At 36.7% G+C, this 14,514-nt stretch overlaps 1 protein-coding gene across 1 annotated transcript in view; it reads left to right on the forward strand.

Moving 5' to 3' along the window:
• The window catches only part of LOC122919251 (transmembrane protease serine 11E-like), a 45,626-nt gene that overhangs the window by 5,703 nt on the left and 25,409 nt on the right, over positions 1-14,514 (forward strand). Inside the window, exons 2-3 of the mRNA XM_044268187.1 lie at positions 9,782-9,906; positions 14,000-14,121. Of these exons, the coding sequence (XP_044124122.1) occupies positions 9,782-9,906; positions 14,000-14,121 (247 nt within the window). The remainder of the gene's footprint in view (positions 1-9,781; positions 9,907-13,999; positions 14,122-14,514) is intronic.

Consider the following 14,514-nt stretch of genomic DNA (forward strand, 5'->3'; position numbering starts at 1 on the left):
CAAATATAATTACAAAAAAGTGGCAATTCACCTTGATTGCAACTGATTTGTTTTGCATATTGTAATAGCATCAGATTTAGCTATATATGAGGGACAAGAAATTTAGGGTAACAGTGGCTTATAAAAAATGGAATTAGTATAAACAAGTCTGGAGGCAGGCAGATAGGCCTGTGGACAAGGGACACTATTCTGTTTTCCAAGATGGCTATGTGCTCAACAAATATCAAAGATTGTATTATTAAGAAAAAGTTATTTGGGGTAGACACTGACAAGGATCTACTACAGACATATTAAGTTTGAAAGACTAGAGGTATATGCTATTGTGATGAAAAGAAGGCAGTAGATGTATGGGTCAAAAGGTTAGCCAAGTGATCTGAGCTGCAGTTATGGATCTGGTAGTCATCAGCAAGTAGATGTAAATTAAGGCCATAGCATTGGTAACTGAAGATATTTTATTCTTTTGGATAACGCCTTTCTTATACTATTATGGTATTAATTTGGTGTTCCATTCAAAAGTTAAGACTCAATACTTCCACCTATTATAGGTCAGCAGCTGGGACAGGAAATTCATTAATCAAGAAATCTCACTTCTGGGAAAATAATTTAAACATTAACAGAATCCATGCATTTTCCAATTGCCCTTCATTGATAAATTAATTCTGGTAGGGTTTTATTATAAAAAGGAACTTCTAGATTATTGGAGGGATTCTTTGTGTGTGGCTTACACTGTTTGCCAGGAAAAAGCAATCCGGAGTATACTGTAGACTCTTAGTGTGTTTAAGACATTCCAATTCTAAGGGCCATCATTGTTTTACATAAAACGAAATTTCACGGTTCTACAGATTTTAAAACTGGCTTATGCTGAGTGAAATAAGTCAAGCAGAGAGAGCCAATTATCATATGGTCTCACTTATTTGTGGAGCATAACAAATAGCATGGAGGACAAGGGGCGTTAGAGAGGAGTAGGGAATTTGGGTAAATTGGAAGGGGAGGTGAACCACGAGAGACTATGGACTCTGAAAAACAATCTGAGGGTTTTGAAATGGCGGGGGGGTGGGAGGTTGGGGTACCAGGTGGTGGGTATTATAGAGGACATGGATTGCATGGAGTACTGGGTGTGGTGAAAAAATAATGAATACTGTTTTTCTAAAAATAAATAAATTGAAAAAAAAACTGGCTTAGGAAACAAGTAATAAAATTTATGACTTCCTCATATGAAACTTGAATTATTTAAAATCACTTGCAGTTCCTTACTTCGTTCCACTTATCTGGCATGTGGCAACCAGAAAAATGAGATATTTGAAAAATTATGCTAAAGCTAATTGTTTAGTAAATGCTAAATTTTAATTATAATATATTAAGCATTTTTAAGTAATGTGAGGCACAGAGCACTAACTTTGGTGGAAAATAAAGAGTATCTAGATCAGTTAAAATCCTCATTGCTTTTAGCAGAAGAGGAAAATGAGAGGACACTCAACATCACACAAGTTTGGGATTACGGATGCTGGAATTTATCTGATGTCGAATATGCTTTCAGGTTTCTCATCTCAGAATCTTCAGATATAGATTAAAGGACTTAATCCTTAAGCAGAAACCTTTAGGCCTAAGATGCAGGTCACTGGACTTACAGTTAAGAGCTAATTCTACTCTATCACGCCAACTCTCGTAGGAGGCGTCTAAAGAAAGTTATGAGAAATATTTGGTAGGAAAACATCTAACATTACAAAAAGTTTCTGAAAGTCTATGTTATATATTAATAGCCTTGAAAGTGTCTCTGAGCTTATGTTTCTCAACTACTTTTCTTCTGATCATACCTGCCCCCACATAATTACACACTCCCTGTTAATTCTTATTTTTTTAAATATATTTTTAAGTGTGTACAATTCCCCATGACTGGCAGCAATGGCATCCCTTGTCAACATTTCTGTGGGAAACGGTTGCTTTAAAAGTTCCTTACTCAGATTGTGGCAGTTTATTATCTTTTTTTTTTTCCATTTCCTTTTTTTTTTTCAATTTATTTATTTTCAGAAAAACAGTATTCATTATTTTTTCACCACACCCAGTGCTCCATGCAAGCCGTGCCCTCTATAATACTCACCACCTGGTACCCCAACCTCCCACCCCCCCGCCCCTTCAAACCCCTCAGATTGTTTTTCAGAATCCATAGTCTCTCATGGTTCACCTCCCCTTCCAATTTACCCAAATTCCCTTCTCCTCTCTAACGCCCCTTGTCCTCCATGCTATTTGTTATGCTCCACAAATAAGTGAAACCATATGATAATTGACTCTCTCTGCTTGACTTATTTCACTCAGCATAATTTCTTCCAGTCCCGTCTATGTTGCTACAAAAGTTGGGTATTCATCCTTTCTGATGGAGGCATATTACTCCATAGTGTATATGGACCACATCTTCCTTATCCATTCATCTGTTGAAGGGCATCTTGGTTCCTTCCATAATTTGGCGACCGTGGCCATTGCTGCTATAAACATTGGGGTACAGATGGCAGTTTATTATCTTGAAGTAAAAAGAGTTTGAAGAAAAGAAAGCAAATATCTTAGTAGAATTAAGGATGAAAATAGCTCAGTTTATAAGTCTATAAACCCATACTAATTATTTAATAATATATTTAAATTTTTTGGCACCACGTCTATCTGTGATTACATGTTTCTAGAGGTCAGGCAAAGTGTCAACCTGAATCTCAGTTTGTAGTTTCCTGTGCTGTACCATATTTGGTTGGGGACTTAATAAATACCTTGTTCATCACACAAGTGGAGATCAGAGACATTCCTTACTGTTGAGTTGTCACTGATACTTGCCAGAAATATAATACGTGTATTTAACAAAGTCTGATGATCACATATGTGATCTTCACAACTTCCTTTAAAAGTAGGTGGGAGGAAAGATACTATCACTTGAGTGTTATGGTTGGTTAAATATAGGAATGGTTAAGTTATGGGTTTTGCTAAAGTTAAAAGTTCATGAGTGGTAGGGTTTTCTGTCACAATGGTTATTCACAATGTTTATTAAAAACTTACTACTATAGTAAGTACTGTACTTACTACTGTACTAAGTAATACTATGTTTTTATGCCTACAATTTCAATAGCCTTTAGATACTTTATAATATGAAAATCCCATTACAGAGCCATTTCAATAATAGTTAAGGAAGTATTGTTAGGTTTTTTTTTTTTTGATATTGAGTTTCCTTTATTCTTTAATTTTTTCTCCAGTGTTCCAAAATTCATTGTTTATGCACCGCACCCAGTGCTCTATGCAATACGTGCCCTCCATAATACCCACCACCAGGCTCACCCAACCCTCCACCCCCTTCCCTCCAAAACCCTTCATTTGTTTGTCAGAGTCCACAGTCTCTTATGTTTCGTCTCCCCCTCCGATTTTCCCAGTCTCACTTCTCCTCTCCATCTCCTGATGTCCTCTGTGTTATTCTTTATGCTCTACAAGTAAGTGAAACAATATGATAATTTACTCTCTCTGCTTGACTTATTTCACTCAGCATAATCTCCTCCAGTCCCATCCATGTTGATATAAAAGTTGGGTATTCATTCTTTCTGATGGAGGCATAATACTCCATTGTATATATGAACCATATCTTGTTTATCCATTCGTCCGTTGAAGGGCATTTTGGTTCTTTCCACAGTTTGGCAGCTGTGGCCATTGCTGCTATGAACGTTGTGGTACTGATGGCCCTTCTTTTCACTGCATCTGTATCTTTGGAGAAAATACCCAATAGTGCAATTGCAGGGTCTTAGGGTAGCTCTATTTTTAATTTCTTAAGGAATCTCCACACTGTTTTCCAAAGTGGCTGCACCAACTTGCATTCCCAGCAACAGTGTTAGAGGGTCCCCCCTTCTCTACATCCTCTCCAACACTTGCTGTTTCCTGTTCTGTTAATTTTGGCCATTCTAACTGGTGTTAGGTGGTATCTCAATGTGGTTTTGATTTGAATATCCCTGATAGCTAGTGATAATGAACGTTTTCTCATGTGTCTGTTAGCCATTTGTATGTCTTCATTGGAGAAGTATCTGTTCATATCTTCTGCCCATTTTTTGATGTGATATCTGTTTTGTGTGTGTTGAGTTTGAGGAGTTCTTTATAGATCTTGGATATCAGCCCTTTGCCTGTAGTGTCATTTGCAAATATCTTCTCCCATTCTCTGGGTTGTCTCTTTGTTTCATTGACTGTTTCCTTTGCTGTGCAGAAGATTTCAAAAGCTTCAAAGCTTGTTAGATATTTTTAAAAATTATCATAGAGCTTGGTATGAATGATTCATACTGCTCCCCTTCCCCATACCATCAAACTGTTTTTACTAAATAGTAATTTATGTCATTTGCCAATATTGCCAATATTGAAGAAAACACTAAGAGTATTACAAAACTAATTTGGGTTTCAATGGAGACTATAGTTCATTACATTACATAGTAATTTTTTATGAGGAAAAGAATTGTATTGTTACTGAATAATTGTTCACTGTTTATCTTATGGTTGCCATGAAAAAGGTACCTGAAGAGGGTTTGCTTGTTTGTTTTGTTTTTTTATTTTTGTTTTTGAGTTGGCTGCTGGAAAGCTACAAATTTTGTGGCCTGACTTAAAGAAATGTCTAGATGGGAATTAATGTAGTCTTAGTAATTATATATATATGTATATATATATGTATATATATATATACACACACATGTATATATATATACACACATATATGTATATATTTATATATATTACTCTATATATCTATATATATCTTTTTTCTTATGTTATCTTAAGCTAATCTAGAACATGGTGTAATATATGCTAAATGTATATTTTTATAGTCTTATTTGACAAGGTGTAAGAAAGATTAAAGAGCTCTCCAATGCCTGCTGCTAAGAGTCTTTCACAGAGAAGAAATCACCTGAAGTATTTGTGTGGATAGGACAAGTGGGTACAACTCAATCAGCTAAAGAAATAAGCTGGTGACAAAAACATAATAAAAATTGAATTAATGCTTATTAACTGATATTTGAAATCCTAAGCACTGACTTAGGGGATTAGCAACGTCATAAAGTACTAGGTTCTTACATCATTGTGACATCTTTCTTTATGCTTTTGTTTTGATATTGCATTGCATACATGCAATAGCCCCAAGTAATGTGTTTCCTGAAATTAATGTCCCCTCATTTGCATTTGTCACTTTCTATACTATTATAACACTTTACAGTGGATAGATCAAATCACAGTTGGAAAATCATGTGTTTTAAACACATGTAATATAGAAATATTAACCACAAAACTTGATCATTATATAAAGTGTTTTATGGAAATCAGGTTTTATGTAAATAATAATTATTCTGCACAATATCTGACCTGTCTTTCCTTGTGTGTATATACCTAGTTCTTTTCTAAGACTAAGGCAAATCAAAAGTGCTTTGAGAGACATGGAGATCCATATTGTGGTATTGACAAATGATCAGTTTAATCTGGTTTAGTCAATTTCAATTCAGTTCCTTCTGTGAACCTATCTTGAGCATGTGGTTTGAGAATATAGAGATAGTAAGGCTCACTCCCTACCCTTAAGGAGCTCAAAATATGTACTTCAACATGATGCTCAAGGTACACCTAACTGAAGCAGAGGGGATTTTTTGAACAGGCTCTTAAATACAGATGAGCTTTTAAGAGGGGGTGTGGGAGTTCGGGGTACCAGGTGGTGGGTATTAGAGAGGGCACGGATTGCATGGAGCACTGGGTGTGGTGAAAAAATAATGAATACTGTTTTTCTGAAAATAAATAAATTTTAAAAAAAAGATGCAAACAAAGCATTAATCCTGCTACTCCAGGTAGGAAGCAAACAGAAACAAAGGCAAAGAGCCTGAAAAGTTAATGGGGAAAAGAGGAATGCCAGGCTAAGCCCAACTTGGGTTTTTAGTAGTCTCAGCCATTGGCTACATCACTTCTAGAAAGATAGCTTACTGGAATGGAGAATGATTCAGAGGTTAAGAGGACAGAAGAGAAGCTGATATTAAGCTACAGGACACAATTTAGTGAGAATTCCAGAATAAAGTCAGTGGCAATGGGATTGGAGACAGACTACATTAAATTTGCCATGCAGATGAGACTAGAAAGTGAAAAGATTATTACAGCTTCCCAACACAATTAGCATAGATTTGTAGACTATTGCTTAAGTCAACCATCAGTGAACTATGGCCCACCACCTGTTTTTACAGTGCTTGAGCTAAGAATGATTTTTATACTTTTATGGTTGAAAAAAATTAAAAGAAGAAAACTGTTCATGAGAAAATTAGATGAAATTCAAATTTCAGTGCACAGAAATAAAGTATTATTGGAACACAACCATGTGCATTTGTGCATTGTCAATGGTTGCTTTATGGCTACAAGGGCACAGCTAAGTAGTTGCAGCAGAGAATGTGTGACCCAGGAAGCCTAAAATAGTTTGTATTGGAACTTTACAGAGGAGTGTGCTGACTTCTGGCTTAAGTACTTGATAATAATGCTTTGGAACCACCAACGTTATAGATAATGTACACATATTCATTTAAAACATCTCAGCTGGACTGGGCTGGTGAAACATGAAGACTAAGAATATCATTGCCGCTTACCATTACTGAGAATGAGCAAAGAATTAGTCATCTACTGTTAATCAGTCTACAGTGGTGGTGTTATGTAGGGGTTTGTTCTGATAAACTTTCCTCTGAAGCCCTAAGAGCCGGGACCTACTCTCCAGGGCTTGCTATGAGGTTTCTTTGTGTTAGTATCTTTTGCTTGTCCTTGCCCTCTTGTTGCTGTTGCTGCTTTTCCTTTTTAGTACCATTCTTAAAATGACACATGAAGAAGTGATAGCACAACTCTGGATACAACTCTGGACATATTAGTTGTCTTCTGACAATTTTAGGTTTATAAAAATGTATGGGTATTTTAACTGCTATATTCATCATCTACTCACAACTCTCCACAAATTGAAAGGAAAAATCATAGAAAGAAATAAATTTGACACTATTGAAGCTATTAGAATTTATCCAGTCTGAAGGTGATTTTACATGAAAAGGTTCAGATAAGTTTCAAAAGGCCACAATAATCAGAAGGACTTGTGTACAGGAGGGGTTAATTATGTAATTGTCTACTGATATGTAAAATGGATTTATTCCTCCATTTTACCTATCTTTTTGAACACAATTCTACCACGCGTGGTTTGAAGTAGTTCATTACTTAATCTCTTGCTGAGAGGGCAACAGAAAGTAATTAAGAAACAGGGTGAATCAGTTTGCAAAGCAATGCCATACAGACTGGGAAGGGAAGATTTAAAGTCTCAAATGACAAACATCTCAGTAATATGGTCATTACCATTATTATTAATAATTAAAATAATGATGATAATAATAATAGACCTTGCTGATAATTTTCTGCTTGTGAACTCAAAGTAATAAAAAAAAACTTTACTGTTTTTATCTCTACATAGTTCATCATGTTAGGTGGGGTCTGAAATTATTATCTCTGGTTTTGACATGGAAAATATAAGAGAGAGAATTGAATCTACTGGTATAAGATTATACAATAAATAAGTTGGTGTCAGGACTCAAAATCAGACTCTCCTCATAGTTTATTCAAAATGTTTTTGATGAGGGCACCTGGATGGCCCAGTCAGTTAAGCAACAGCCTTTGGAATCTAGCCCTGAGTTGGGTTTCCTATTCAGCAGGGAGTCTGTTTCTCCCTCTGCCCCTTCCCTGACTCCTGCTGTCTCTCTCTATCAAATAAATAAATAAAAATTTTTAAAAATTATTTTTAAAAAACCTGGAACATACAATGCATATTTTTCTGCAACATTTTTTCCTTAAAATGTAAAATATCATTGACTATTTCCATCTTGATGCTTCTAGATTTATCCCATCAATTTAATGGCTGTGTTGTTTTAATTTTCTGTTTTGATCAAAAGTTATAGAACAATTAGAACTTCTGCCATATTTCACAGCTCTACACAGTGATCATCTATTTTTGATAACTACAGCACATTTGCTATAATTACAAATTCATAGTCTTCATCTGGCATGTTTTGACATTAGTTGAGAAGCCCTTCCCTCCCCATATTTCCCCTAAAGTTTTGTTTACATCTGCTATGCACATCTTCTTTATTCTGCAACAGGTGAATAGCAAGTATTCAGAGATGAAGGAACAGGAATGAATTTTTAGGGTTTTTAGGCACATTTGCACATAAAAAATTAATGACCTCCTCATGGAGCAATCTTTTTAATCTTGCAGTAATTGCCATTGTAGGATCAGGTGTTTGGAATATCATTTAAGGGAGGATTGAACATTGAAGAGATTGGGGAGAGGAAGATGATGTGTCCTTGGCTATATAGTCTCATAGGAAAATCACAGGAACAATACAGGAGACCAGATAGCGTCTCTAGAGCCTTTCACTGTATCTCGGTGCCTTCAGGAGGGCAGAGTCATGTAGTAATGATGACAGTCTTGACTTCTGTGACCAAGTTCCAACAAAACAAAACATCGAGGCAGAGACAAGCTATGATGGGATAGGTCCCAAGATGATGTCACATCTTGGTCCTACATAACAGGAAACCGAGTCCCCTTGCTTCCTGTAAGCAGAAATTATTTATTGCAAAAGTAGCTGCGCAATTTGCAGAAAGTTTTCACGTTCATGATCTCATTCAGGATCTCAGAATCAACCATGTGCTTCAGACCAAATGTCTCTCTGTCCCTTATTGACAGAGGAAGAACTCAGCTCAGAGTTTAAATGATTTGTCCAAGTCACACCGCTGTTAGGGGAAGAGCTGGATTGAGAATCCTCCCCACTGTGACTGACCTCCCTGTGCTCCTCCAGCATCCCACCACACTTTGCCCCAGCCCTCACGTACCAGACAATGCTCTGGGGAGAAGCATATTTGCCAGTGATTCTACCAGCATGATAAATACCTCAAGAAATACAAAATAACAGCTTCATATTCAAACTCCTTAGCCAACTCTGACTATTATTTTATTTCCTCTAACTTGAGTTTGCTTAGCAACTACTAAAAACAAGGAAACAGCAATTGTACTAATTAAACAAAAACCCAACTGACCAACATTTTTCAGTAACATGTTTTTGAAAGCAGAAAAAAAAATGGGAGAGGTTGAGGGACTCCTATGCAGAAGGGATTTCTTGTAGTGTTACTGAAGTTTAGAGTACAAGCACTCAGGTTCTCTAGAAGGAAATTCTGGTAATCTCTTATGTGTCTTCTCAAAGTTTGTTTGGAAATAATTCAGAAAAATAGAGTAGAAATATAAATTTTATCTGGAACAGAATGAATCAAGCTGTAACATATTTCACAGACCTTTTAAGATTTTAGAGTGGTAAAACCAGGCTTTAAACCTTTTCATAGCTCTGATTGTGCCTAACTCATTATTTTGGACATAATAAGCACAGTAAATCATAGCTAACACTTGCTAAATATTTTCTACATGCCAGGCACTGTTGTAGACACTCTATATATAATAATTCATCTAATCCTTACAACAATCCTATGAGATAGGTACTATCACAATCATCTTCCCTTTATGGATGAGGAAACGGGCAGAGAGATGTCAAATGACTTGCCTAAGATCAGGCAACCAGAGCCAGAATTGGCTTCAGCAGCCTGGGACCAGAATCAGTTCCAAACATAAACAGTATTCTACCACGTGAGGGTCCTGAATTCCCCAGTAATATCTACTTTACCCAAGGAATGGGTGTGGTGTGCCCTGTGATATAACCCATTTATTTCCTTGCTTTCTCAGGCCAGCTGTGGTGAAGAACAGGAAGAGAATTTGTTTGGAACCCTGGGTTATTGGCCTCATCACCTTTATCTCCCTGATTGTCGTGGCCGTGTGCATTGGACTTACTGTTCATTATGTGAGATATAGTAAGTACGGGCTGCCCTGGCATCATGTGACTTACCCCCAAATATTTCCTGATGTGCATTTTGGTTTTGATTTGCCTCAGGCTTATTCATTCATGAGTACAACTCATTGGCAGAGCTGGTACAAAGCATTCTTTACCTACCTTGTCTCTCTCACATAATCCTTATAAGCCAAGGAGGATTCTTTCTTCTATCTTTGATGTAGCAATGCTTCCTGCTGGGAATAGCATGCTAGTTTTTATGTTCATTAATAAGCGATAATCAAATATTAAATAGGGGAAGACCATGGAAGAGCTAGAGTTGAACGTGTTGAGTTGTTTGAGGATGCAGAGCAATCACCTTGATTTAAAATTATTCCAACTTACTGACATCCTGAGAGCCCAAAAAATAATTACATAATCAAGGATCATAGAGAAGTTGCCTCTGTTCTGTACCAGTAAGCTGGAAAAATGCTCATAATTATATATTGCTTAGTAAGTGTCTGTTTCTGTTGTTTTTAATCTCATCTTGGTATGTATTGCATGTGATTAAAGAGGAGAGAATATGCTGAGAAGGTTAATTATAAAGAGGTTCACTCTGTGGTAATCAGGTATCTCACAGCTAGATGAACCATGAGTCTGCTCTGTGATTAGAAAGGTCCCCAGGGTACTTCAGGACTGTTCTTCCAGGGTATAACAACCCTTCTGAAGTTTCCCTCCACTCTGCCTCAAGTTATAATTAGTTGACTCCACTATGACCTATTGGCTTAATATCTCCCTTAGTGACTAGCTAATGCTTTGATGTTCAAGACACTGTAACCAAAGAAGCTAATTACTTGATTCTAATTTAATTGGGAATTTGTACAAGTTGCTTTCTTGTAAAGAGACAAGGTGATCTGTAAATTGGTTATCGTCCTCCACTGACAGACATAATCTCAATTCCAATCTCAATTTCTAAAGCAAGGTAGATCATTTCTGGGTAGTTTAAAGAAAATATATTTAAAGTACAGACTTTTTTTTGGTTGAGTTTACCCACACACAAGTCCTTAAATTTTGGAGTATCTACATTTTGGTTATTTCTGTGGAAATATTTCTTTTTGTATCACTGGCCATTCCTTTTAATTAAAAAGAAAAAAAATAATGGCTAAAATAACTTTATAATTCTACAGTTCCATTAGGAATATATTGAGTCTCATTATATTGTAAGCGTCATAATTCACAGGTGCTTAACACTATGTTTTGTTCATTTTTAATGTTCCCAGAACTTAGAAGGATCTTGCCACATATTAAATAATGAATATCTATTGAATACTGAATGATAAAGATTAGTGAATCAAACCTATGATATTTTCAAGGGGGCATACTTTGGTTTGTCTGACATCACAAAGAATTCCTACTAAAGCTAGAGGTCTCATTGTCTCGGTGAGAGAAAATGTTTCTTACTGCTTCTCCATTTGCCTCTTCCCAAGCCATCTTGCTCACATGCATACAATGAAAACCTGGCAAGATTTTTCCAGTCACCTGTTCCTGCATCCTATTGTTTGAATGATCAGTGTAGTAATATGGAATACCCAACTTCCACACTGCCCACACAGCACACCTGAATAAACAGTTACTGTCTTACATGTGTAAGAACCCTCTGTTCTGACAGAGAAACAAAGAACAGAGTGGATATAGCACATGAGCATTTAGGAGTTGGCATACCTAAATAAGCAAACTAAAATAAATAGTTACAGAAACAGACAGATTAAGATGGAGGTGACTTACCTTGAAAAAAAACAACAACATTATTTTGGCATAAAGCCCAGGACTACAGAGCATTGTGTGTGGCAGCTGGTGCTCAGGGGCCTTTGGGACTGCATTTCTGTCCCTCTGTGAATTGAATGATAGAAGGTGACTCTATCTGTGAATTGAATGATAGAAGGTGACTCTATTATGAGCAACACCCTTGTAGATAACAGATTCACAAACTTTTTCAGAAAATTGTCAATAAACTAACGTTCATCCTTAATTTTCTTATTTTCTGTTATAGTCCCCAATATTTTCCAACAACTACACATGCCATATAATTCTAGCAACTGGGAAATATTGACACTTAGTGACCTGTTTGAGTCTATTGACTCAAAGTAAAATATTGACTACACACAAGTTGTTAATTTGGTTGAGGTATATGAAATCAATGGTGTTTGACCATTTTGGGCTTCTAGAATGGTAATTTCAAATTTATTAATCTAATAATTTTTTTAAAGATTTTATTTATTTGTTTGAGAGAGAGAGTCAGAGAGAGAGCATGAGCAGAAGGGAGAGGCAGAGACAGAAGTAGACTCCCCGCTAAGCAGAGAGCCAGATGCAGGGCTTGATTCCAGGACCCTGGGATCATGACCAGAATTGAAAGCAGATGCTTAACTGACTGAGCCACTGAGGTGCCCTCAATCAAATTGAAAAAAAAAAAAAAAATAGGACTAAAATGTGGAAGAGTCAGTTCTCCTCTCTAGATACTAACTTCCCAATGAGGGGTTATGTCCCATCATCTGCATTATCACATATGGGAATTGGTTAGAAATGCAGATTCTTAGGCCCAATTTAGACCCAATGTCTAATATTTCAGTAAATTAAAAACTTTATTTGAGATTATGTATATTTCCAGGGACCTACCTGCATTTCAGTTCACTCTGGCAATTCATGTCAAGGCTGTTCACTGAAAGGGAGCTAAGTAAAGAGGGAGAAAGGCAAAACCTCCCTAGCCCCTCACTTTGGTGCTAATTCCCAGAAGGTACTGACCTTTCAGGCTACCCTTCATCTCTTTTTGTATCACTGGCCGTTACTTAGCCAGTGTCAATCCAACCAAATCCTTGGGACAGCTGGGATGTTCTTTCGCAATTTACCAGTAGTTTTTTCCATAATTCTTATGTATAAGAGATGTCTCCTACAGCTTTGGTGAATGGGTTTGGTTTTTCCCACTCCATGAAGTGGTATATAAAGGTTTGTGCTTTGAGAATTAAACTTTGACTTGAAACCTAATTCTGTCTTTTCTGGCTATGTCATGTTGGGGATGGGCAACTTATTTACATTTCTGAGACTGTATCTTTATCTGTTAAATATGAACAATACTGCCTTCCCAAGGGAGTTACGGTAAATTAAATGAGATACATGAATATGCTTGGGACACAGGTGCCTGCTGTTAGTTTTCTTTTCCTCTGGGATTCTAGTGAAGAAGGAAAGAATGAGAAGCAAGAGAGAAGAGGAAAGAAATTGAGATTAGGGGAAGCACACTCCATTATCCTACAATAACCACACACACAGCTGTTTTGACCATCATAGTATTCCTAATACTCAACACAGAGTATTGAGTATTAGTTTCTTTCATAGAAAAGGTAGTTAACATTAATATTTGTTGGATGAATGAATCTTCTTAGGGCTCATACTTGTTTCATATAGATGTGTAGATGGATGTTCTATTAATTTTCAGTGGGCCAAAAATGTGGGCTGTTTAACTGGATGCAGAAAATGTACACAATGGCAAGACAAGACAATCTCTGTGGCTGGTGGGAGAAAATCAGTGGAGTGACAAGGGAGCCAGGTGAAGTCAAGTATCCCTGGAAGGCTACGCTAAATGGCAGCTCTAGCTCCCTAGCTTAACTTCAAACATTTTCATCCTTACCCTCATCTTCTTTACCCCAAATAAATTTTCCTACACTATAGTCCTTGAGACCAAAATTGATATGTAATTTTACTGAGTTGGGAGAAATCTACTTTTGGAATATAAAAGTGCATTTACTCTTGGGAAACTTCCAAGTCCATTCTTGTTTTTATGCTCAGATGGTGTGAATTGCTGCCTCTCGTGGCTAATTCAGGAATGGATAATGCATAACTAATTAGCCCATAGGAACAACAAGCATTTCTTATGGATTTTATACTCTAAATCTTATAATGATGAATGCTGTTGTCTTTTATTCTGAGATAACCATGAAGCTCAAGGCAAGGTAATAGAGATGATGATCTGAGGTAGGGCCCTTCTCTCTGGTCTCAGTCTTTCTAGCAATCACCAAACATGGAAATAATGATGCTTTACATACATCTGATAAACAGTATGATTTTTTTTCCCTCTTCCTTCATAGATCAAAAGAAGACCTACAATTACTATAGCACATTGTCGTTTACAAGTAACAAACTCTATGGCGACTTTGGAAGAGAAGGTTCTAAAAACTTCACAGAAATGAGCCAAAAAATTGAATCAATGGTAAGCACTTTTTTCCTCCATTTCTAGGGCATTTGTTATCATTTTATATCCACTTTTTTTGGTACCTAGTTTCCATAATACCCATTCAACTGATCTTGCTTATCTTTGAAAAATGGGAAGCAGCCCTGCCAGAAAGAAGTAAAACAAAACTGACAATACATGACTTGGGAGAGTATGACTTGCAGGGCTGATGCAAGTGACCTTAGCCCTTCCTTCATGTCCCTCCCACTCGTTCTTCCATAGCTAGTGCTACAGTCTTAATCAGCAGAGTCCAGAAATTCTGGGAATGTGAGGGTGACCCAAAATATGACTGCTGTATCCTATAGAAGACACCATGAGCAAAAGACCATAAGATTGAAACTATTCAGACACATACTTGAATAGTATTTTTAT

This window comes from Neovison vison, chromosome 11 (assembly GCF_020171115.1).
Source record: "Neovison vison isolate M4711 chromosome 11, ASM_NN_V1, whole genome shotgun sequence".
Classification (NCBI taxonomy): Eukaryota; Metazoa; Chordata; class Mammalia; order Carnivora; family Mustelidae; genus Neogale; species Neogale vison.